General features: G+C 41.5%; 1 protein-coding gene across 1 annotated transcript; it reads left to right on the top strand.

The window, feature by feature from the left end:
- Window positions 1-57: 57 nt before the first annotated feature.
- Window positions 58-26,148, top strand: LOC135515859 (monocarboxylate transporter 2-like). The gene is made up of 5 exons (XM_064939650.1): window positions 58-325; window positions 12,600-12,851; window positions 16,877-17,020; window positions 17,369-18,178; window positions 18,612-26,148. Exons 2-5 carry the CDS (start codon window positions 12,635-12,637, stop codon window positions 18,884-18,886), a joined length of 1,446 nt encoding a protein of 481 aa, XP_064795722.1. The 5' UTR covers window positions 58-325; window positions 12,600-12,634; the 3' UTR covers window positions 18,887-26,148.
- Window positions 26,149-26,565: the final 417 nt, after the last annotated feature.

The following is a 26,565-nucleotide window of genomic DNA, read 5'->3' as shown; positions in this document are numbered from 1 at the left end:
ACCACATAAGGTTTCAATAACAAAAGAATGAGAAACTACCTCAAAAAATTGTCTAACGCCCCCCTCTCCTCCCAACGGCCGCAAGCCGGCAGGTTTTACTTGATGCTCTGTCTGGTCTCTTGTCTCCAGCTAGGCTACCGTGGTCAAGAACAGCAACAGTAGCAGCAGGATGGGCCGCCTTCTTTCAACGCTGTACGTCATATTCAGCTTCCTAGTAAGGGAATTCAAATAGAATACAGCCCCATCTTCCCGCAACACTGACAAGGTCAGCGACCAAGGACCACATACAACATTTGGGGATAGACCGCGCCTATATTCGCAAAAGGTAATATGCGTTTCCTGAATGTTATGCGTGATGGAATAACACTTACGAAGCTGCCCGTGCGTTTTTTTTGGTCCTACAATGGTCCGCATTGAGAGGGCTGCTTGGTCATCGGGGCAAGAATAGCCTACAACACGTAGGCTTAATGCTTTATAAAACAAACAATCGGCTGGATTTTGAATTATATTATGTTTCAATTTGAAATTCACATATATTGTGCGTAATCACTGAGTTAACCCAATGTGGCACCGACAAACATGTTTTTCGTTACACTTAGAATACTCCCAAGATTGTGCGAATGATGTTTATAGACTACAGTAGTCTAGAGAATTATGAATACTTTTTTTATGTAGGCCCAGTGTAAATTATGGTATGCATATTTGGCTGGTTCCATCCGGTTTGTATCAGCAGCACACGCACACAGAGTATCTGACCACACGGATTAGGATCTACACGCGCGTAGTGCATCCTCGTTTGAGTCATCACTGATCAATCAGTAGGTCTATTGTACATCTCTCTTCTCATCACGTGCGTCTCGATACCAAATGTGAAGTAGCCATTTTCCCACTGAGAGATGACACAGTTACTTAACCCTACTAGTCTATTATTATCAAAGGATCTGATCTGAAGGTTTTTCCTTAAGCAGGTTTGGGCCAAGCAGAGGATGTTTCACTCCCCGGGTCAGCTGGTGGGCTTTAAATATAACACCGGTCAGTCACATTTGGCTGCCTTGTTTCCACCTTGATTTGATATAGGGAAGGGAAAGGGGGATATTTAGCATGAGATAAACCTGTTTTTTTACAAAATGACCTGCGAAGTCTGCCTGGTTCTTGGGTAATGCGAGATGTTATGGGAAATTGGGCAATTTATGACTTGCATTGTTGAAAGAAATGTAGACAAAGAACAATGGGCCATAGATCTGGCTATGTGCACATATTGATTAGGAATTAATAATGCACTTGAGGTGTTTTCACGTTCCTCCCCAGGTCATACTTTGCTCTTTGCTCTATGGTAGGCCTATTGGCGAAGTTCTGGTACTGGCGTAGGCTGGTTCTGCCTCTGGTACTGGACTACTTTCTTTGGGTTACTAAAGGCAGGGTAGTATGTAGACATTGCAGACATGATAATCCTTTGTAGCATTGGTGTACTGTAACCCACATATGGGCCTCTCCACTTTGTTGAGCCACCACTTCATAGTTGACCTGGCAGATGGCTAGGAAACATTAAAATCCCAATAGAAATGGTGCATGCTGGTGCGCTAGTCTATGTAGCTAAATAATACATGGATGGTTATTTTCATGCTTAGCCGACTCATCTCCACAGCCCTTTGTCATCAGCCTCGTAGCCTCACCATCCATCTCCATCTGACTTCCCAACCCCTCTGGTGATGAATCAGTTTTATAGACAGCCAACTCACTGGGGAAAGGGTTTGTAATCTGGACTAAAACAAGCAGTGACCAGCCAGCCATCGTCAGCAGCCCGTAGGCCGTCATTCACTGGTGTGATTAGGGTAATATGACTTCTGACTCGATCCTAAATACTGGACTGTTGTCATAGCCCTCAAGCCACATTTATTGTCCTCTGCACTAATGTGGTTCACTGTTTTCATGTCAACAAAAAGCAGTGTTCCCCCTGAGTATGTGGGTAGAAAATCAATCCTTAGGGCTGCTGAGTTGCTGAGGTTTTAGCCCTTGTGTGTTACGGTAATTCCCAAACAAGTTTGTGGTGTTGACATAGTATTTACAAAGCAGTAGTTATGATTATTGTTGCGCACACAATAGTGATGGGGGAAAAATCCAGAGTTACATTTCACAATATTGTTTTGGACAAATATATAGATGTAATAATGATTTTCTAATCAGCGTTAGCTAGTGCTAGTCAGCTGTACTTGCGCCAGAACTCTGGTATTGTTCATCCTTAAGCTTGTTCTCCATCTTCTTTTTAAATATTGAAACAACATGTTTCCAGCACTTTTATTTCCATGACTAATCAAAACAAATTGTCTCATGCTCTCTTGTCTCTGTAGCAGATTTAGTGAGCAATATGTTCCCATATGTTTGAAAATTTGGGACATCAAATCGTATTGAATCGCAATACATATAGAATTATGAGAATCACAATACATATCGTATCAGCAGCTTACCGTAAATATTGTGATAATATTTCATGAACTCTCTGGGAATTTCCAGCCCTAGTATACATGATGTTTAATAAGTGCTTGCAATATTCAATATAAAACCCTTTCCAGTATCCTACACCCCAGAATATTAGGCATACAAATGCATTTGATGTATACCCTGTAATATGTCAACTGGAGTCAGGTATGTATAAGGTTGCATACCTTCAGTAAGTCCCTAGCCTGGCACAAGGACCCTTGATCAACAACATGGCTTAGGTGCTGTGTCCAGTGCTCCAGTCCCATGGTGCTGTCGTAGAAAACAGGGAGGGAAGTGGAGCTCAGACTCTAATCCCCTGTGAGTAGTTGAGCAGTCCTCTACAGCTGTAGCTTATTAAAATAAGTTGTAAGAGACAGTTCATGTTCAGTCAGAGCCCAGTTTGTTTATGCTTTTTCTCTAGTTATGAATGTCCTGTTTGGTGTTTACATAGCGTAACACTTACTCAGTGGTCCCCTTTGACCCTCCTCTCAAACACATACTTGGATTAAATGTCCCTCAAATCAATCTAAGCTAATTAAAAAATGTTTGTTGTAGAAGAATTTAGAAGAATCCTCTACACACCGTTATCAAACTACTAAAACTTTACTCTTAAAATGTGTGGTGTAATATGTGTAATATGTCATGTTAGGCGTTGACGCTGCAGCAAATATTGGCATGGATTAACAGGTTGGTTCTTGGCACTGGCAGCACTGAATGTTACTCCAGGGGCCATGACACTCTGCCTAGACAGAAATCACCACTTGATTTAGCTCGCCCTGTGCACCAGGAGGGCAGGGTTTGCACTTAAAGACCAATGGAACGGTTCCAGAAGTTACACCACCTACCTGGCGTGCTGGGTGAGCTAAATCAATCGCACCTGCTGACTATGCACAAACACCGCTCAAGGCCTTCCATGGTAATTAAAGGTACTTACTTAGCAGCTGAAGACATGTCTAATAAGTAGTCTTAGTGGGTGTGGTTAGCTGGTAGATGGTATATACAACCCATGCATTTGAACAAAATCAGCTTGGTAATGGGTTAAGAGAACCTGTAGTAAAAGGTATCCGGTAACACTTTACACCACTGTGTTCTCATACCTGTGTAGTAACTTGGTATTTACTCTTGTAATGCCATTATATTAACAGGTATATTGTTGCTCAAAATGTCTCCTTAAAGCCCTAAATGTGGTAGATAGACTTATTGTGTGATTTGCCATTACCAGTTGTTCATGTAAGACTACTTTCTGCGTGTGTTGCCATAGAAGTTAGAAAGCAGAAACTACAATAATAAGGTATCGAATACCTATTGATTATTTTCCTGGAAAGACCCCTGACTGCTGGGCAGGGTGTGTCTACTCTGGCTGTCAATGTCCCCACTTCTATTGAGAAACCATGGAGGTTGTTGTTCCTGTTGCGTCTTTACTATACAGGTCTTCAAAGAGGCAACTGTATACTGGATCAGTGTGTGTGGTAGATTACTTTCCATCTTGATGAATGTTTATGTCAACTTTGAATCACTTTATGTGACGTTAGAGTTGGCAGTTGTGGTTCATAATGAACTAGTTGTAAGAATACACTTTAGCTACAGTATTAAGTAATACATTACTTTAAGGTGACATTGAGGTCAAGTGCCTGCTATCGAAAAGGCTTCAAGCCCCTTCAACCCTGGCTTACACTTTTGACATGCCAAGCCCTAGAATTAATGTATTGAGAGAATGAGAGTTCATTTGTTTGCTTTCAGTTTGCTTTCATTATATCATTGAAACACATTCTTATTTTCATCGACGGCCTAGGAACGGTGGGCTAACTGCCTTGTTCAGGGGCAGAACGACAGATTTTTACCTTGTCAGCTCAGGGATTCTATCTTGCAACCTTACAGTTAACAAGTCCAACTCTCTAACCACCTGCCTCTCATTGCACTCCACGAGGAGCCTGCCTGTTACGTGAATGCATTAAGAAGCCAAGGTAAGTTGCTAGCTAGCATTAAACTTATCTTATAAAAAACAATCAATCAATCAATCATAATCACTAGTTAACTACACATGGTTGATGATATTACTAGTTTATCTAGCGTGTCCTGCGTTGCATATAATCAATGTGGTGCGCATTCGCGAAAAAGGACTGTCATTGCTCCATCGTTTACCTAACCATAAACATCAATGCCTTTCTTAAAATCATTATAGTATATTTTTTTCAGTATATTTTTTTAAACCTGCATATTTAGTTAATATTGCCTGCTAACATGAATTTTGTTTAACTAGGGAGATTGTGTCACTTCTCTTGCAACAGAGTCAGGGTGTATGCAGCAGTTTGGGCTGCCTGGCTCGTTGCGAACTGTGTGAAGACTATTTCTTCCTAACAAAGACAGCCAACTTCGACAAACGGGGGATGATTTAACAAAAGCGCATTTTCGAAAAAAGCACAGTTGTTGCACGAATGTACCTAACCATAAACATCAATGCCTTTCTTAAAATCAATACACAGAAGTAGATATTTTTAACCTGCATATTTAGCTAAAAGAAATCCAGGTCAGCAGGCAATATTAACCAGGTGAAATTGTGTTACTTCTCTTGCGTTCATTGCACGCAGAGGCAGGGTATATGCAACAGTTTGGGCCTCCTGGCTCAATTTGCCAGAATTTTATGTAATTATGACATAACATTGAAGGTTGTACAATGTAACAGCAATATTTAGACTTAGGGATGCCACCCGTTATATAAAATACGGAACGGTTCTGTATTTCACTGAAATAATAAACGTTTTGTTTTCGAAATGAAAGTTTCCGGATTCGACCATATTAATGACCAAAGGCTCGTATTTCTGTGTGTTATTATGTTATAATTAAGTCTATGATTTGATATTTGATAGAGCGGTCTGACTGAGTGGTGGTAGGTAGCCGCAGGCTCGTAAGCATTCATTCAAATAGCAATTTAGTGCGTTTTGGCAGCAGCTCTTTGCTGTGCTTCAAGCATTGTGGCGGTAAGGTAGCCTAGTGGTTAGAGCATTGGACTAGTAACCGCAAGGTTGAAAGTTCAAACCCCCGAGTTGACAAGGTACAAATCTGTCGTTCTGCCCCTGAACAGGCAGTAACTCACTGTTCCTAGGCTGTCATTGACAATAAGAATTTGTTCTTAACTGACTTGCCTAGTTAAATAAAGGTAAAATAAAAATGGAGCTGTTTATGACTTCAAGCCTATCAACTCCTGAGATTAGGCTGTTGTGAAATGGCTAGCTAGTTAGCGGGGTGCGCGCTAATAGCTTTTTAAATGTCACTCGCTCTGAGACTTGGAGTAGTTGTTCCCCTTGCTCTGCAAGGGCCATGGATTTTGTGGAGAGATGGGTAACGATGCTTCGAGGTTGTTGTCGATGTGTTCCTGGTTCAAGCCCAGGTAGGGGCGAGGAGAGGGACGGAAGCTATACTGAAGCTATACCGGCAATACTGAAGTGCCTGTTAGAACATCCAATAGTCAAAGGTATATGAAATACAAATGGTATAGAGAGAAATAGTCCTATAAATATAGTCCTAAATATAGTCCTATAAAACCTCTTACCTTGGAATATTGAAGTCTCATGTTAAAAGGAACCACCAGCTTTCATATGTTCTCATGTTCTGAGCAAGGAACTTAAACGTTAGCTTTTTTACATGGCGCATATTGTCACGCCCTGAAAATAGAGATCCTTTTTATTCTCTATTTTGGTTAGGTCAGGGTAGGTCAGGGGGTGGGTAGTTTAGTTCTTTCATTTCTATGTTGGCCTGGTATGGTTCCCAATCAGAGGCAGCTGTCTATCGTTGTCTCTGATAGGAGATCATATTTAGGCAGCCTTTTCCCACTGGGTTTTTGTGGGATCTTGTCTATGTATAGTTGCCTGTGAGCACTACATTGGCTTCACGTTTCGTTTTTGCGCTTTATTGTTTTCTGTGAGTTTCATCAAATAAACATGTGGAACTCTATGCACGCTGCGCCTTGGTCCATTAATTCAACCAACATTCGTGACACATATTGCACTTTTACTTTCTTCTCCAAAACTTTGTTTTTGCATTATTTAAACCAAATTGAACATGTTTCATTATTTATTTGAGGCTAAATAGATTTTTATTGATGTATTATATTAAGTTAAAATAAGTGTTTATTCAGTATTGTTGTAATTGTCATAATTACAAATATATATTTTTAAATCGTCCGATTAATCGGTATCGGCTTTTTTTGGTCCTCCAATAATCGGTATCGGCGTTGAAAAATCATAATCTGAATCGAGGGCACACTGATATTTTATTGATGACCTTATGAGCTTTGTATGAATTCATTCACCCAGTGTCTGGTGGAAAGCAGCCGGCAAAGTTACTGTCTTTTGTCGTGACTTTGTGCAAGACTCTCTGGCTGTTGTTTAGAGAACATTGGTGCTGAGAGATAAAATAAAAAGGGGGTGGGGGGAATATGTTTAATTGTCACATACAGTGAAATGTGTTGCTTTAACAGGGTCAGCCATAGTAGTACGGCGCCCCTGGAACAAATTAGGGTTAAGTGCCTTGCTCAAGGTCACATTGACAGGTTTTATACCTTTGTCAGCTCAGGTATTCGAACCAGCGACATTTAGAGAAGGCGGAGTAGACATTTCTTTTGGCTTCTGCTCTGGAGATTTTCTCCCTGAATTGATGTGATCAATAACTGCTCTCCATTTTGTTCTCCTGGAAAGTCCCCTTTACAAGCACTCATCTTCTCCCTCTATCAATCTATTTGCTCTCCATCTCTTCCTCATGTCTTCCTCTCCCACAGGCTATTCAGACCACATAATCAGGTAGTGTACGATGCTTATGAAAACACTTGGCTCAAATCTCCTTGTCAGTTTCATCCAAGGTGACACAAGATTCCTTGAGGACTAGACTGTCACAGGAGTGGCCTGTACCTGCCTGGAGGCCTGTGGATACACAAACCAGAGTACAGCATGGCGACGTTAGTGACCTCGCAATGCCTGAATGCCATTCATACCTCTGTGCAAGGGCCCAACAAGAAACTTCTACACAGCATGTTTTACATTTAGGCAGTGACTAGATATGAGAAAAATGTAAGTGTTTGTTTATCATTGTTTTACTTCAACTCTACGACGGTGGCAAATGGAGTAGCTGCTATTTATAAAACCAAAATTATAACACAATGTCAATGGAAAAAAGGGTGATTATCCTGTAAATTGCACAGCTCAAAACCGCAACCAGCCTCAGAGTGGCTCTATATTTACTAAAATTGTTCTGTTAGCGTGGTGCCAAGATAGCTCTGAGTAGGTTACCTATCCATTTTCGTTTTCACTCTGCACACTCTATCCTACATAATCCTGTTGGGTGTACCAAGAGACACAAAGCCACCAATCCTGCTCGTCATGTGGCTCATGGGCAGTCAGTCGTGTTGCTGCAGGTGGTGCATTGTGTCCGTTAACTCAGTTACACGTCTTCTCTTTGTCAGGCTCCATGGTTACTCAACGTAGCTCACCTGAAAAAGAACACAGACAGAACACAGACAGATTCACACACACACACTATTGTGTTACATGCTTTGATCAGCTTGTCATTGAGATAATTAAATTAGAGGAATGCTGTTGTAGTTGTTGGCTGCCTGCCTCTGCATTCTAATTCTAAGGCTCCATTGTCCATTTAACCTTCCCTGAAGTTAAAGATAACAGGAGTGTTTTGAGCACAGGTAGACCTAAGGTAGGCACACTGTTTGCTCAGTTCAACAATGGGCAAGGACAGGCATCTGAGGGGTCTTGTGATTGGCTTAGACGGGATCCCTCTGGTTGGGTGGGACTGTGGTTAGTTGTCTCTGGCTGTGAAAGCATCTGCCCATCCCTCTGTGTCAGCTGCTATTTTGAGACACCAAACAGAGGAAAGACACATTACAGAGGACACATGATGACATCATGGGGACAAGGGGAGAAACTACTGTGGGGCACAAAGAATGAATACACTTCTCTTGAAAAACAGTAGGCTCATGTATGTCAAATAGCCTAAAGAAACTTGTTTTGTTTACTCACAGAAAGTTTTTTTTGTGCGTGACGGCACATTTTTGTGTGACTTATCATCGCTTACACTGTGTGTTCTGGTATTTTCAGAATACTATTCAGATTTATAAACCTAAGCAGCTTATGAGTCCTGAGACCATGTTATGCATTGTCGTCACGTTTAATCAATCAACCCCACTATCAACCCCAGACAATAATCAGATTCAACTTTATTGCCATATGGATGTTTTGAAAAATAGACAATCTCTTGAGTTTAATTAAAAGAGCAACACATGGGAATATGCACAGAGGATTATACAGTATATTTTAGTGATTAGCAAAATTTTTAGCTTAAGTTAGAATTGTAAAAAAATAAAAAATAAGGCAAGCACATGAAACAGAGTGACGGGAAGATGCCCAGAATGCCTGTAAGAATACATTTTCAGGACCACTTCACCCTCCGTTAAGCCCTCATAATACAGGTCACATATACTCATGGTGTCTGTTCAATAACAACCGTGTTTACATAGTTGTGATGAAACAATACCTTTATTTAGAAAAGCTAGGCAGGAGGTATTCCTTACCTAAACAATGTTGTGTGTGTGTGTGTGTGTGTGTGTGTGTGTGTGTGTGTGTGTGTGTGTGTCAGAAGTCATGTAGTAGTTATAAACCAGCTGATAAAATCTCAAATTTCAACTACTATCAGTTTTAGCATTAAACTAAAATAGACTTTTTAATGTCTTTATAGTGACGTTGAGCATGCACGGACCAACTGTTAGGTGTCTTCACTGACATTTTCAAACTTTCCCTGACCGAGTCTGTAATACCTACATGTTTCAAGCAGACCACCATAGTCCCTGTGCCCAAGAAAGCGAAGGTAATCTGCCTAAATGATTACCGCCCCCTGGCACTCACTTCGGTAGCCATGAAGTGCTTTGAAAGGCTGGTCATGGCTCACATCAACAGCATCCTCCTGGACACCCAAGACCCCACTCCAATTTGCATACCGCCCCAACAGATCCACAGATGACGCAATCCCTTTCTCACCTAGACAAAAGGAACACCTATGTGAGAATTCTGTTCATTGACTACAGCTCAGTGTTCAACACCATAGTAACCACAAAGCTCATCACTAAGCTAAAGACTCTGGGTCTAAACACCTCCCTCTGCAACTGAATCCTGGACTCCCTGACGGGCCGCCCCCAGGTGGTAAGAGTAGGGAACAACATGTCTGCCACACTGATCCTTAACACTGGGGCCCCTCAGGGGTGTGTACTCAGTCCCCTCCTGTATTCCCTGTTCACCCACGACTGTGTGCCCAAATTGATGGGGCTGTAGTGGAGCGGGTCGAGAGTTTTAAGTTCCTTGGTGTCCACATCACCAACAGACTATCGTGGTCCAAACATACCAAGGCAGTCGTGAAGAGAGCACGACACACCCTTTTTTCCCCCTCAGGAGACTGAAAAGATTTGGCGTGGGTCCCCAGATCCTCAAAAGGTTCTACAGCTGCACCATCGAGAGGATCCTGGCCGGTTGCATCACCGTCTGGTATGGCAACTGCTCGGCATCTGACCGTAAGGCACCACACAGGGTAGTGCATCACTGGGGCCAAGCTTCCCTGCCATCCAGGACCAATATAATAGGCGGTGTCAGAGGAAAGCCATAAAATTGTCAGAGACTCTAGTTTCCCAAGTTATAGACTGTTTTCTCTGCTACCGCACGCCAAGTGGTACCAGAGCGCCAAGTCTAGGACCAAAAGGATCCTCAACAGCTTCTACCCCCAAGTCATAAGACTGCTGAACAATTCATGAAATCGCCATCAGACAATTTACATTGACATTGCTGCTACTCGCTGTTTGTTTGTTTTCTATGCATCATCACTTCGCCCCCACCTGCACGCACAGATTACCTCAACAAGCCTGTACCCCCTCACACTGACTCGGTACCAGGGCCTCCTGTATATAGCCTCGTTATTGTTATTCTTATTGTGTTACTTTGTATTATTACTTTTTATTTTAGTCTACTTGGTCAATATTTTCTTCTTCTTGAACTGCACTGTTGGTTAAGGGCTTGTAAGTAAGCATTTTACAGGAAAGTATACACTTGTTGTATTCAGCACATGTGACAAATAAAGTTTGATTTGATTTGAGTAACTGTCTTCATTCACGTTTTCCTTTTTCCTTCTGAGAGGTCAACCAATCACAGCACATGGCGACTAGTTCAGCTAATTGCCTGCCATTGACAGCTGAGACAGGGCTGAATATGAATGAGGCTCCTCAGCAGTGCAATCTGATCTGGCCACGTCTTGATGAGAGACAGAGACAATATAATTTATTGATGCCACTGACTTCAGTGCACCGTGTTGTTGTCATGGAGCCTGTTTTACAGCCACTCTTGAGATTGAAATGGGAGGTTCATAATCCAGTGGTTAGTTGTGTCATGTCAACGTATGTGAAATCAGAATTATATAATTGATGCAATATTTTTGTTGTTGTTGATTAAGCTCATTGGATCACGGAGGCACATATCAATATCACTCACCAGGTGTTGTAGATTGTGTGCCTGGAACTAAGCAGCTGCCTCTTACCCATGATATCTCTTGAACAATTTAGAAAGTGTGTATGTGTGGTGTATGTGTGTATATATGATCAGAGACATGTTTGCTTTGTCAATAAAGACAAGTGATCTTGGTCACTGCTGCCCGTACACCTCTCCCCTGTCACACCAGGGGGATACCCTCAAGGTGAAAAGTGGGTGGGGCAAGGGCTGGTCTGGTCTGGTTTCAGGTAGAAACTCAACCTTGTGACAAGGGTGATTAACTCTGTTAGTGTGTGTGCGCCCACGTGCATTCTGGAGCTGAGATGTGGTCTTATGACCCAACAGTCAAGAGTTTAAATGACAAAAGGGACATGGCCTCAACCGGTGGGAAACAATAGGGCATACACTTAAAGCATGCCATTGTCAATGTGGTATTGGTGTTAGCTACAATTGTCTCCAAACGACCTTTAACCTCTGAATATAGTGCGTAATGGTCCACATAAGTAGTCCACCTTATGTGGGAGAGAATAGTCCACAAGTAGTCCACCTTATGTGGGAGAGAATAGTCCACAAGTAGTCCACCTTATGTGGGAGAGAAAGTAGTCCACCTTATGTGGGAGAGAATAGTCCACAAGTAGTCCACCTTATGTGGGAGAGAATAGTCCACAAGTAGTCCACCTTATGTGGGAGAGAATAGTCCACAAGTAGTCCACCTTATGTGGGAGAGAATAGTCCACAAGTAGTCCACCTTATGTGGGAGAGAATAGTCCACAAGTAGTCCACCTTATGTGGGAGAGAATAGTCCACAAGTAGTCCACCTTTTGGGAGAATAGTCCATAAGTAGTCCACCTTATGTGGGAGAGAATAGTCCACAAGTAGTCCACCTTATGTGGGAGAGAATAGTCCACAAGTAGTCCACCTTATGTGGGAGAGAATAGTCCACAAGTAGTCCACATATGAGACCTTTTTTTATTATACATTTTTTATAACTTACACTTTTTATTTGTTTTTCAAGCCTACGTTTACAGTACAGAAATTCATCTTAGAAGGAATGGAGACGTCATTATCATCATTATTGTCCAGTTCCTCAACCAAGAGAGCTTTTCAACGGTTTCTCTTCCTCTTCATATTTCCCCTGTACCGACCCTCTCTTTCCTCTTCATATTTCCCCTGTACCGACCCTCTCTTCCTCTTCATATTTCCCCTGTACCGACCCTCTCTTTCCTCTTCATATTTCCCCTGTACCGACCCTCTCTTTCCTCTTCATATTTCCCCTGTACCGACCCTCTCTTCCTCTTCATATTTCCCCTGTACCGACCCTCTCTTTCCTCTTCATATTTCCCCAGTACCGACCCTCTCTTTCCTCTTCATATTTCCCCTGTACCAACCCTCTCTTCCTCTTCATATTTCCCCTGTACCGACCCTCTCTTTCCTCTTCATATTTCCCCTGTACCGACCCTCTCTTTCCTCTTCATATTTCCCCTGTACCGACCCTCTCTTTCCTCTTCATATTTCCCCTGTACCGACCCTCACTTTCCTCTTCATGTCTCCCCTGTACTGACCCCTCTTCCCTCTTCGTCTTTCCCCCTCCAGTAAACAGTGAGCGCTGAGAGCCAGCCGGGCCAGAGATGCCACCCCCTGCCGCAGGCCCCCCAGCAGTGACCCCTCCGGACGGGGGCTGGGGCTGGGCCGTGGTCCTGGGATCCTTCATCTCCATTGGCTTCTCCTACGCCTTCCCCAAGGCCATCACCGTCTACTTCAAGGACATCCAGAAGATCTTCGATTGCTCCTACAGCCAGATAGCATGGATCTCCTCCATCATGCTGGCCGTCATGTACGCAGGAGGTAAGACCAAGACAAGAAGTTGGTGTCCAGGTAGTCTCTTGAGGTAGTCGTCTGTCTGATTTGTTAAGAAGAGTTGGGTTTCTGTATATGTCGTGCCCTGAGATTATCTTCACCATGTGACCTGTCCAGGGAAAACTCAGGCCCTAAGTATGGGGCAAGGTACCTGTTCTGATCTGATTGTGTGTCTCCTATGAGAACCTATGACCATATTTAAATTGACATTCAAGAAGAACACACGGTTTCTGTGACTAGTCATCAGCATATTTTAGTAGTAATGCATCACGTTCTCCTTCTCAGCATGACTTTACCCCTCACTAGGTTAGCCAGTAGGCACCTTGCTTGGCAATGCCACGCTGGCCATCTGTTAGCGGATGCCATCCTATCCAGTCATTTCTAATTGTTGCTGTCAACAGGGTTTGTTGTATCCTAGACCGTTGTTGTGATGATGGTGACAGTGATGGCCAGTTGGCCATAGAGAGCCAAGGACACCCAATACCATCCTCTATATGTGACAAGCATGTACAAGGCACTTGTCCCTCATTAAAATGTTTAGTGTAATTCATTCATATTGATCTCTGAGCAAAGGGGAGAACAGAGCTTCATCAGCTATTCATTAAACACCTGCTCTCTTGTCCTATGTGTTTGCACCAGCTGTAGGCTGATAAAGCAATTGTCCATTCAGTGTTTAATGCATTCTTTATTTCTACAAGCAACGGACATATGCTGCTCTCTGGAATAACATGGCGGAAAAACAATCACGCATCACCAAATATTTACCCCAACCAGAGAGCTGCTTATTGAGGGTGTTTGTCCTCTTGGAAGAGGGAGGAGACTTGTGGCTATTTTACAACGTACCTGTTGTTTTCACATCGCCTGCTGTCTGTGCGGTTGACGCAACTGCCACCTCCACCACGAGTTCAGAGGTCAGACACTTACTGAATTCTCCAGGGCAGTCATCAGGCAGACAGACTCCCTAACTGTTAACTGATAAGATAGCAGTGCCACTTATGATGCTGATTGGACGCAATCACAGAGCAAACAAACTGGAAATGCTTGCAATATCCTCAAACATCAGGATATGCCAATGTGTGGCTCTTGCCGATTTCAAACAGCAGCCAACCTATTTTTATGATGAACGGCCTCACACACAAATAATTAGATACGACCACAAATGCGCAACAACTGGAAGTGATGGCAACTATTTCATATCTTCCTGGATGTTTGTCTCTATAACCCAGGGTGTAACACAGACACTGAGATTAATGATTAGTAATGATGATGATGGGTGCAGAAAAGAGCCCAAAGGGAAATATTGTGAAATATTGCACACTATTGCATCATCTATATGCCTACTGCAGATGTCATGTTCTCCCGTCCCTCCCTTCTAGCCTGGCTGAGTGTCGCTCTGCAGTGACGTGCTAATATAGAGGCTGTGTGTGTGTGTCAGTGTTGGATCAATGTCACTAATCCACACAGAGAGAGGGAGAGTTGACCTTGACTAGGCTAGGCAGCATGACTACATACAGTACCTTCCTCTGTTGACAGTCAGCACAGCAGAGCTCTCTCACAGCCAGGCACATTAGCCTCAATGCTAACTGAACTGTCCAGAAGAAATATTGCTAGCTATGCTGTGTTATTAGTCGATCAACCACTGATAGAATTCATGTTTGCGTCCTTGTATGACTGCTCTGGAAAACAACTCTAAGCTTCATATATCAGCGCTTTATTCCGTAATGAGAGAGACATTAATAGTATGATGGATTGCAAACATCAGTTTCCTGCATAGTCAGCTATCTTGACGGTTTATCAACCTTTTCTTTTCCAACCTCACAAATCAGGGAGTGGTATACAAATGTGTTACACAAACTTCCATTTTTCTGCTGTCTAGCTTTTATGTCCTGTGAAATAAATCACAGCTGAAAGGGTAAATGACGTGTGTACCCATCCTCTTGTAGGTATTTGTTTCCATGATTGAGCCCATATTTTGCCTCAAGTCTAGACACAAGCAACATTAAGTTATGGTATCTGATCATACTTCAATAAAATGTTTTATTAATGAGCCGAAGGATGTTGGTAGGGGCTGAGATACAGTATGTTCAAAGATGCCATGTTGAATGTCAATAGTAGTCAAATTGTTTGTCCTTATAATTACTGTCAAAACAAACCCCTAATTTGCTTTTGGTAACCTAGAAAGTGTGTCCAGCTATTGCAGCAATTAAACTTCATTTATGAATTCCTTTTTAAAATGAGCTAATATGAAACCTCAAGGGCTCCCTCCACTTGGCCTATCCAGGTTTCACCACCAGACTCAGGAGAATACTGATAAGTGCTCTGTATGCAAATGAGGAGGGCTCCTCTCCTCAAGGTCGGAAAAAGATTCACGCAGAGCAAATGAAGTCAGGCGACTTCTTCCCCAACCTGTTTTTAAATAGCACCACTCCCCGAGTCCGACACAGATACGGCACATCTTCTGCTTGCTAATGGGGGCATTATTCAAAAAAGGGGAAAATCTTTCATTACTCTTATCGTTTCTTATTCAATTTACTCTTCCTTTTGTTTAAAGTCTGTCATGAAAGGGGACATTGTGACATGCCAAAGAAGCAGAGTCATGCCTCACCCTATCAGGTAATTGAGACCAGAGGTTCAAACATAACAGGACTTTAGAAATACAAAGGATAAAGTTTCCCTCAACAACAACTTTTAGAAATCTGACAAGGACACAATTTAAAAGGAATTGTTTGGACCTTTCAGATTGATGTAATATCAATGACCATAGAGAGGGTTCAATAACAGGGGTTGACCCACTAAAACCAAAATCTGCTAAGATTCACTTCCTGCCCGTTGTCTTGTGTTGTATGCCTCTAAGAAGAAGTTGTGTGGCAAGCCCTTATTGAAGGTAACAAGGAAATGGAAAGTGCAGTGTGGCATAGTAGCGCGATGCTGGTCGGCCCCACTCAACTCATCTGTGCGTTTACTACCAATATCAAGTGCTTACTGTTACTCGTGGAAAATTGTGAATTACAGAGAAACTGAGCTGAGGGACAAATGGGCCATGGAGCCAAGGTCTTCAGCTCACTTCAAGGTGTGTGTGTATCATAGTTCATGATTCCCCCTCTTTTCAGATATGAAAACATTGCATTGCAGTGCACATTCAGCAAATATATCTGGGGAGGCTCCAATTCAAAAGAGTCCATTTACGTTAACCAGCATTCTCTCGCTGTCACATATGAAACCTATCTATGCCCATACAGTGTGTATTCATACAGTCAGTGTGTATCATCCATTTCATAAGATAACTGGTTGCCACGTTGGGTCTCTGTTTTGCATTAGCATGGCAGCTGTGCCTTGAAAGCTTATGAGACAGAGAGACCCATTGCGTGTCCAACCAGAGCTCAGTTCAATGTCTTCGCTCAGCGTGTCGATGAGGCTTGACGGGCTTGATCGATTCTGACTCATTCCGTTTGACTAACACTCTATGTTTGGCCCTCAGCTCTCAGTGCAACCTGTCCAAGGCTGACAGGCACCCATTGGTTAATTGTCTAGGTCCTGAGTTATGTCCAAGACCTCACATGCACTCTGTGTCATTAGTCTTGTTGGTCCAACAGTACATTTATTGCTTGTCGTGATGGGATCTCTGATACATATGTAGCTAAGCTGGAAAATAACAGATGTTTTGTCAACGTGCTCTGTACTTATTGGCAATGAGGCCATTTGTTTGTTTGACGACTAAGATAATGCTGTGTTATACCCATGCCTGTTTGTTACTGATCTCTCAATGCAGCCGTCGCCCCCTTAAGAATACATGCAGCACACACAACACGATGTTGTACATTGTTTACCAGTATCAACAAGGTCTTGTTACAGTACCTCTATTTCCAGAGCTGGGAAGTTTCACGCTGTCTTTCAACGCTAACAAGCTTAAATCGTTAAGTAATCACTACATGATTACCCGAGTCTATTGCAGGCTGAATGTTTGGGTTGGATGAAAGACCATGTTTTTAGTATCTCATGTGTTTCTCTTCCAGGTCCCATAAGCAGTGTACTGGTAAACACATATGGCTGCAGACCTGTCATGATCATGGGGGGAGTACTGTCTTCTATCGGGTTGATATCCGCTTCCTTCTGCAACAGCGTGGTGGAGCTTTATGTTTGCATCGGTCTTATAGGAGGTAATTCCGATGAAATCCATTTCACCTCATTCAGAGTTAATTTGATTATAGTGTCCTTAAGTGGCCGGTTGAAAATAGGCCTACAACTGATTCTGCGTTTTCCATTCTGTGTTTCACAAAGATCACAGTAAAAGACTATAGATACATTACAAGAGTACAGTTAAGCTTGATTTGTCAAATCATTTAATCACCACTGTCTGGCTACTTGAAGAAAATGTATATTATTCTGAATGTGTACTTTATGCTCACTGTCATATATTCCTGAATTATCTTATCATATAGTTTTCTTGTTAGAAATGTATGTTATTTTTTTAACTCTAAATCATATTATCCTCTCTCCTCACAAAGGCCTGGGCCTAGCCTTTAACCTTCAGCCAGCACTGACTATGATTGGCAAGTACTTCTATAAGAAGCGTCCCATTGCTAACGGAATAGCCATGGCCGGTAGCCCAGTGTTCCTGAGCAGCCTAGCCCCTTTCAACCAGTACCTGTTCAACTCCTTCGGCTGGAGGGGCAGCTTCCTCATCCTGGGGGGCATACTGCTCAATTGCTGCGTGGCTGGCTCCCTGATGAGGCCCCTGGGGCCACCGCTGGGCAAGATCAAGAAGGATGAGGAGTTGGTCGTTGCCAAAACTTCCACCAAGAAGAAGGAGACGACCACTTGTTTGGGGACTGTCAACAAGTTCATTGACCTGTCGCTTTTCAAGCACCGCGGTTTCCTCATCTACCTGTCGGGCAACGTCATCATGTTCTTGGGCTTTTTCTCACCAATAGTCTTCCTGACGGCCTACGCCAAGGACATAGGCGTGGACGAGTACTCGGCCGCCTTCCTGCTCTCCATCCTGGCCTTCGTGGACATGTTTGCCCGGCCCTCCATGGGGCTCCTGGCCAACTCCAAGTGGATCCGGCCCAGGATCCAGTACTTCTTCAGCTTTGCCGTGCTCTACAACGGGGTGTGCCACATCCTCTGCCCCCTGGTGGAGAGCTACACAGGCCTGGTGGTGTATGCCGTATTCTTTGGCTTTGCCTTCGGCATGGTCAGCTCGGTGCTGTTTGAGACCCTGATGGACCTGGTGGGGGCTCAGAGGTTCTCTAGTGCCGTGGGGCTCACCACCATTGTGGAGTGCTGCCCTGTCCTCATTGGTCCACCCCTGGCAGGTATGTCACTGATCTCTCAAATCATTACCACTACTTCATTAAGTTGTGAGACATGGCTTACTTTTTAAGCAGTTGATATGCCAAAGGAATAAATTAAAGTCACTCAATTATAGTTTTAAGGAGTGCTATTGCTTAGTAGTCATTCACTTGGTTTGATCTTGGTTATAGAGTTTGCTGATTTAGAGTGGAAAAACAATATTACATTTTGGCATTCTTATAATATGTGCTTATTTGTCTAATTACAATAACAACAAATGGAAAGTTAATTCTGTGATTATTGGTCCTTGACAAAATGCTTCATTTATTTGAGATAATGTTCCTCATTAAAGATCAGTAGACATGAAGAAACTGATAAAGGCATATTTGGAAATGCAGAAAATAGCGATATAACAGGCCTTCATCACATTGACCCTTTCTATGCTCTTATTTACAGGTAAACTGGTGGACATCACCAAGAACTACAAGTACATGTATTTTTGCTGTGGGGCTGTGGTGATCATGGCCAGCATTTGGCTGTTCATCGGCAACTTCATCAACTACAGACTCCTGGCCAAGGAGCGCAAGCAGGAGGAGATGTACAAACGGACTGAAACCGAGGACCCCGACCGGGACCAGGACCAAAAGGAGACAGACGGGGACGCCCAGGCCTTGGAGGACTTGGTAGACCCCAAAGATGAGGACGCCATGCAGAGGGAGACCAACATCTAGAGCCCCTCCCTACTGCCAACCACACCCCCCTCCACCATCACCCTCACGTCCCCCTCTGCCACTATCAAACTGCAGACTGAGCTCAAGGGGGGTGCCTCCTGGTCTTTCACTCTCCAGGGTTCCGCTCGGGGGCCTCCACGCAGTGGCCCCTCTGTTTCCGAAACACTCAAACTGCCAGAGTAACAATGACAACCATGTTGTGGGATACTGCAAGGTGTATTGCTGGAGGAAGGGGTGACTGCCCTGACTACTACTCAGACATCAGACTAGCCGGAGATAATGGTGTAAGATACAGAACGCATGTTAGGAGGCCACAAGGCTTGGAATATGAGAAAGAAGCTTTTGTCGCGTATCTAGGAATCTGTGAAATGCGACCTGTCGACAGAAATCTAGTACTGCTCATGTATTTAGCATGCCACTAAACCTACCACACCAGCAGCCCAATTCTGATTGAAATCAATACAGGTTAATATCCTAGCTTCCTATGCTGGGAGTTGACATGCGAGGACACATAATGTCCGTTAGTACCAGGGTTATGGTGAGAGAAAGATATCGTTGCAACACAGGAACAGAGATGAGTTCATGGTTTGGTGGCTCCAGTGACCATGCATTATACTGTCCTTTAGCGCACTGTGTCAGTTGTGTTCGTTAGCTAAACCTGCAAAACTGCCATGCTTCTAATCTAACGATAACACACCCACTGTTTTATTCACTATTGCATATTGCACATGGAGTCCGTATGCACTGCACTACTTCTAAACTGGCCATGTTTAGGCCTCATCCAAAACAACAATAAAACAAATGCAATTGAATCATATTTAATGAGGTTGGATGTAAATTTGTTTTATTGGCTGTGTTTCCAAGGGCCTTATTAAGAATACTTGATATTCACAATCAATATCATCTATAAATGTGCATATTGTTGGTTTATACCAAATAAAGAATCCATGAGCAATATAACCTATTCCTAGCCATTGTATTGATGTACGTATATACAGGGATATTCATTTTTGTAGTCAATGGTCATTTCTGGGAGTAGCTGTTTAACTTACACCAATGATACATTGCCTTACGTAAAGAATGCAACTAAGTTGTGTCAAATATACAGTACCAGTCAAAAGTTTGGACACACCTACTCATTCAAGGGTTTTTCTTTATTTTCTACATTGTAGAATAATAGTGAAGACATCAAAACTATGAAATAACACATATGGAATCATGTAGTAACCAAAAAAGGGTTAAACAAATCAATATATATTTTATATTTGAGATTCTTCAAAGTAGCCACCCTTTGCCTTGATGACAGGTTTTCACACTCTTGGCATTCTCTCAACCAGCTTCACCTACAATGCTTTTCCAACAGCCTTGAAAGAGTTTCCACATATGCTGAGCACTTGTTGGCTGCTTTTCCTTCCCTCTGCTGTCCAACCATCCCAAACCATCTCATTTGGGTTGAGGTCGGGTGTGGAGGCCAGGTCATCTGATGCAGCATCCCATCACTCTCCTTCTTGTTCAAATAGGTCTTACACAGCCTGGAGTTGTGCTGGGTCATTGTCCTGTTGAAAACAAATTATAGTCCCACCAAGCGCAAACCAGATGGGATGGCGTAATCGCTGCAGAATGCTGTGGTAGCCATGCTGGTTAAATGTGCCTTGAACTCTAAATAAATCACTCACAGTGTCACCAGAAAAGCCTATTCTGCATCTCACAAAGACACAGTGGTTGGAACCAAAAATCTCAAATTTGGACTCATCAGACCAAAGGACAGATTTCCACCGGTCTGATGTCCATTGCTCGTGTTTCTTGGCCCAAGCAAGTGTCTTCTTCTTATTGGTGTCCTTTAGTAGTGGTTTCTTTGCAGCAATTTGGCCTGATTTATGCAGTCTTCTCTGAACAGTTGATGTTGAGATGTGTCTGTTTCTTGAACTGAAACATTTACACTTGGGCTGAAATTTCTGAGGCTGGTAACTCTTATCCTCTGCAGCAGAGGTAACTCTGGGTCTTCCTTTCCTGTGGCGGTCCTCATGAGAGACATTTTAATCATAGCGCTTGATGGTTTTTGTGACTGCACTTGAAGAAACGTTCAAAGTTCTTGACATTTTCTGAATTGACTGACCTTCATGTCTTAAAATAATGATGGATTGTCGTTTCTCTTTGCCTATTTCAGTTGTTCTTGACATAATATGAACTCAGTATTTTACCAAATAGGGATATCTTCTGTATACCACCCCTACCTTGTGACAACACAACTGATTGGCTCAAAAGCATTAAGAAGGAAAGACAACAAAAAAAAGACAAAAAAAAGAAAAACAAGGCACACCTGTTAATTGAAATGCATTATAGGATACTACCGCATGAAGCTGGTAGAGAGAATGTCAAGAGTGTGCAAAGCTGTCATCAAGGTAAAGGGTGGCTACTTTGAAGAATCTCAAATGTAAAATATATTTTGATTTGTTTAACACGTTTTTGTTTACTACATGGTTCCGTATGTGTTATTTCATAGTTTTTATGTCTTCACTATTATTCTACAATGTAGAAAATAGCCAAAATAAAGAAAAATCCTTGAATGAGTAGATGTGTCCAAACTTTTGACTGGTACTGTGTGTACATGAAAAAGTATTACATGAAAAAGTATTTATTGAAGTGTTATAGAAATTACCAAATTAACATGCCTATTGTGAAACGGTAAAACAGCTTCTTGTGTGACCTTCATTTTTAAGTACAGTATTTCTTCCTTTCAACTCTTAACTCTCTGAAATGACTTTTTGAGGGAAGTTGTAGTGAGCATAATGTTTGCTTGAAGAATTTTGTCAGCAATTTCTATTAACATAATAATGAACAACGTTCATGTGCAGTACCGTATTTACACAATTCAAAGTAAGCATCACTTAATTAATAATATCTCTTTCACTGCACCACAAATGTCAATATGATTTAATATATGTTTAATTATAATTTGTGCAAATAATTACCTAAATTAACAGTAATTAACTATATAATGTTAAATGCAATATATTTTAATGTGACATTGATTCTAAATCCGCCGTTGGCTGGATGCCATCTACAGTGAAAATTATTCCTATTTTTGTTGAATTCTTAACATCCATCACTTCTTGTGTTCTGGTCAAATAGCTCAACACAGCTTAAAACAGATTTATACACTTGTTAGATTGTGGTAATTTGCTTACCGTCCCAATTTATGTGTAGCCTATTTCATATTTAGAAATATATTTTTTCATATCATTATGTGGTTTCTGGTAGTTTTTAACTTGACTGTGGGCTCGAATTACATTGGCAAGTGTCACTTGTTATCTGGCCTACTTTTTGCTTGCGGCTGCAGAGTCTCTATTCCCGGTCACTGACAACAGGGGTCAGTATGCAGTAGTTCTTAAAGGATGAATGAACTGTACAATCACTTTTATATATCAAATAGCACTGCCCCCTACTGGTTTCAAAAGACCTAGACCAAATGTTACAATCTGAGCTGCCCTCAAATAGCAAAACGACACATTGTTCTCAGTGGCTGCTCTTGTGTGATGTCAAAAGATAAGAAATTCCAAAATGAAATAAGTGATAATAAAAAATGATCTCTCTTTAGTTTCAATGTTCTGTATTTTAAGTTTGTTTTTATTTTATTTTTTTATGGCCATTGAATATATTTTATTTGTTCTTTTATTTTCCTTCTATAGCTTCAACAGGTGTGTATATACTAGTATTTCACAGGGTGTACATTAACAGTAGATTGACTTAATAAACACACTGCATTCATGTGCTGCTGTGGCAAAGCCATTTGTAGGCAATTATGTTTGTTCTGGAGCAAAATCATGTTCATTTCAATTTTCAACCACGTGTAGTATGTGTATGATTTGAGTTTGTGTTTTGTATAATCAGAAGCATTATTTCTAAAATAATAAAATCATAGTGTTGCTTTTCCCTTAAGTTACCATATCAATTGCTTATTGTCATTCCATAGACAATGTGGATGAGCTAAACTGAAGGATTTGTTGTGCTGTTTTTGGAATTATTTAACTCTTCAGTATTCAGCAGTTTCTTAAGTTATATCCTGTTTTTATTGTGAAGGAAACATAATCAAATAAGGTTGTAACACTTTCACTTATATACCGTAATTTCTGGACTATTAAGCGCACCTGAATATAAACCGCGCCCACTGAATTATAAAAAAATATGTATTTTGTACATAAATAAGCCGCACATGTCTATAAGCCGCAGGTGCCTACCGGTACATTGAAACAAATGAACTTGGTCACTATCTTCCTCCTCCTGTGCACTGAAACCACTGAAGTCATCGCCTTCGGTGTCGGAGTTGAATAGCCTCAGAATTGCTTCATCCGATGTTGGATCGTTTTCATTTACGCTCTCGTCACTTTCATCTGGAGGCAAATACCCCGCTGAGCTCATGCTGCCCCTTCAACACGCAGCAGTCCAGCCTTTCAAAATCCGTTGATGATAGTGGATTTTTCGACAATGCTCCACGCTGTCAGGACCCACTGGCAGACTTGACCATAAGTTGCTCTTCGCATGCGGCCCGTTTTAGTGAAGGATTTCTCCCCACGTGTCATCCAAGCCTCCCACTGAACAAGGAGCGCCACCTTAAATGCACGATTTACACTGATGTCGAGTGGCTACAAATACTTTGGGCCATCTGCTTTTCTTCCCTCTGAAAGCTTTTGTTGTCTTTTTGCACTGAGTCGGTTCCTCAAGCTGCTGTTTCCAACGTCTTATCATCGACTCATTAAGGCCAAGCTCCCGTGCAGCAGCTCTATTTCCTATTCCAACAGCCAGTTCGATCGCCTTCAACTTGAAAGCTGCATCATATGCATTTCTCCGTGTCTTTGCCACGATGAGGGTGACAAAATTACTACCGTAATCAGAATGATGGGAAGTTTGAGCGCGCTCGATTTACGTCACATTATGTGACGGTGCTCAGTTTTTTGGCGGCATGAATCTTGTGAAAGCGGGAAAAATCCATAAATTAGCCGCGTCGTTGTATAAACCGCGAGGTTCAAAGCGTGGGAATAAAGTAGCGGCTTATAGTCTGGATATTACGGTAGTATTTTCTTTATTCCAATGCAGTATAACGACCAGGTTGTAACTTTGATTTGTGCCACAATTAAGTATAAGATATATGATTTATATTGAAAAAAAATAATACTTCACTATACCCATTATATACAATGAATCTACAGTATCCAGATTGTTCTGTACATAGTAATGTGAAGGCGATGTGATGCGTTTTTAAATGTGTCATGCTGAAATTATTTGCATATTATTTGAGGACCAAAAGGAAATTATATTGATTCAGACTATTATTAATGTCAATATTTAAATTTGGGTCAATTGAATAATAATAATAAAATATGCACCATTAGCCTTATCAAATACACTTGGCTCCTATGTATGAAGGATTCTGTATTATAATGTTGTATTTTGGGCATGTTTGGTATGTCGGTGACTTATAAATATATATTGTTTTCTGTACAGGTTAATCTGAACGAAATGCTAAGCCTCAATAGTTATACATGGTATCAGATGGTCAAACAGTATCTGATACATCACAAGGAATTTCAATGAATGTTTCTACTTTTTATTTTTGTTAATGCATTTTCAGTTTTTATCTCTTATACGCACATGTCTTTTATCCTGCTGTAGCTATTGAACATATGGCCTAATATGGTAAGGCTGTAACTCTAGTAATTATGTATTTAAAGATGGAGTTCTCTTGATGTGCTGACTCTGGACATAATGTAATCGACTCGGGTTGTTTCATAGCGTAACGGAAATTGTTTTTGGAAGTAAAACAATCCTCTTTTGATTAATTCACAGCTTAGACTGTATCTCAATTATGACTCATACAGGACTTGTGACAAAACACTTTAATAGCCATTGTTTTTTAATCAGAAGGGCTGAAAAACACTTAGCAACTTAACAGTGCAATGGACATTGTTGGTGTGGCAAGGAAAACACTCTTTAAGTATGAAAATACATATTTAGCCGCAATCCATTTTTATTTCACACATCTGTTTTCACAGATGGATCTGGATATCAACATGGGGATTAAAAACTGCAGATGATTTGCAATTGCAGAAATGTCTTGCTGTACTCAGAGGCTAAAAGCTGTCATTCATTTCACACTATTGAAAAGGTATTATAAATAAATGTTTAAATTAGCAAGTTACTGTGCCTTATTAGACCCTGATGAATATTGCATTTAAATATTATCCATCCATAAGCAATTAACGATGTATTAATTTGGCTATAATCAACCTTGTTTAATTGGTGTTGACACTGCATTTTGTGAGAGTCAACTGTGACCATATTTCTTTTTTTGAATTTGTCTATTTTCTTCTCAGTTTACTCCTTGATGTTTACAAATCCTTATCCATCATCTGATCTTATGTGAGTAATTCATTTGGAGAAATTAATGTGACATTTATTTTTATTTTCAGTCTTCCACAGTTGTTATGTTCAGCACATTTTGAGACCATACCCTTGGATTAATGTGGTAGGGAACCCAGCCACAGTGACAAACAAAAATCCTAACATTTCAGTAGTTGAATGTCTGCCTTACATAAGGGATCCTGATTGGCACCGCGGTCTAAGGCACTGCGAGAGGCGTCACTGCAGTTCCTGGTTCAAATCCAGGCTGCATCACATCTGGCTGTGCTTGGGGATCCCATAGGGTGGTGCACAATTGGCCCAGCGTGGTCCGGGTTTGGCCGGGGTAGGCTGTCATTGTAAATAAGAATTTGTTCTTAACTGATTTGCAAAGTTAAATAAAGATTAAATAAAAAAATAAGGACACAAAGAAGTCAATGAGCATAACACCTTGTTGATAATGCCTCTTATACAATATAAAAGGCCATGTTTTCAACTAAGTTGGTTGTATGCATAACAACCCCTACATTACCATACTAGTCTAAGGATGCAAGAACGTAGGAAAGTTTAATGCACCGATTCTGAGCGAATGATGTATATGATATGGTTTTGTGTGCCCACTTCAACGATTTCACTTAAGCAGGTACAAACATTAGCTTCTGTCAGTAGCTGAGTCCCAGTGTTGTAATAGAATAGACAATCATACTGTATGTCAGATTGTGTCAGTAATTCCACGACCTCTGCAATTGTCATTTCAAGGCAAGGATAAGTATCACATGGGTTACGCAGACGACCAATTAAATTTTTGTAATTGTAATATAAAGACGTTGCATCGCAAGAATCAAATAAAATATTATGGGAACACATCCTCTGTTCACTGCACAGTGTTTCATTTATTCTGTCTGTATAATTGGTGTGAATCTCTGATTGATTGTCTGGGCATGATTTGCTTAATGAAAATGCTAATACTGGCTAAATTGACTTTCATTGTTTGTTTTTCAAAAATGCTCATGTTCGCGACTTGTAAAAGTGGCTAGATGTACAAAACGAAAGCATGGATTACTGCCTCTCCTTGTCCATAGACTGCGTTCAGGGTAAGGAAATAAATAAGTATTAAGAAATGTTGATGAACTATCCCTTTAAACCTATAGTCTTGACAGGTGCCTTATGATGATCCAAAAATCAAAATGTGAAGTGGTATTTTGAGAGAGGCAAATCAGCTGTCACCCTTGTCGTGTCTTTGGCTATGCCGGATTAAGTGATATGACATGCTATTCTATAAA

This window comes from Oncorhynchus masou, chromosome 27 (genome assembly GCF_036934945.1).
Source record: "Oncorhynchus masou masou isolate Uvic2021 chromosome 27, UVic_Omas_1.1, whole genome shotgun sequence".
NCBI lineage: Eukaryota > Metazoa > Chordata > Actinopteri > Salmoniformes > Salmonidae > Oncorhynchus > Oncorhynchus masou.
The sequence above is the reverse complement of the archived record's forward strand: the minus strand, read 5'-3'. Positions and strand labels throughout refer to the sequence as shown.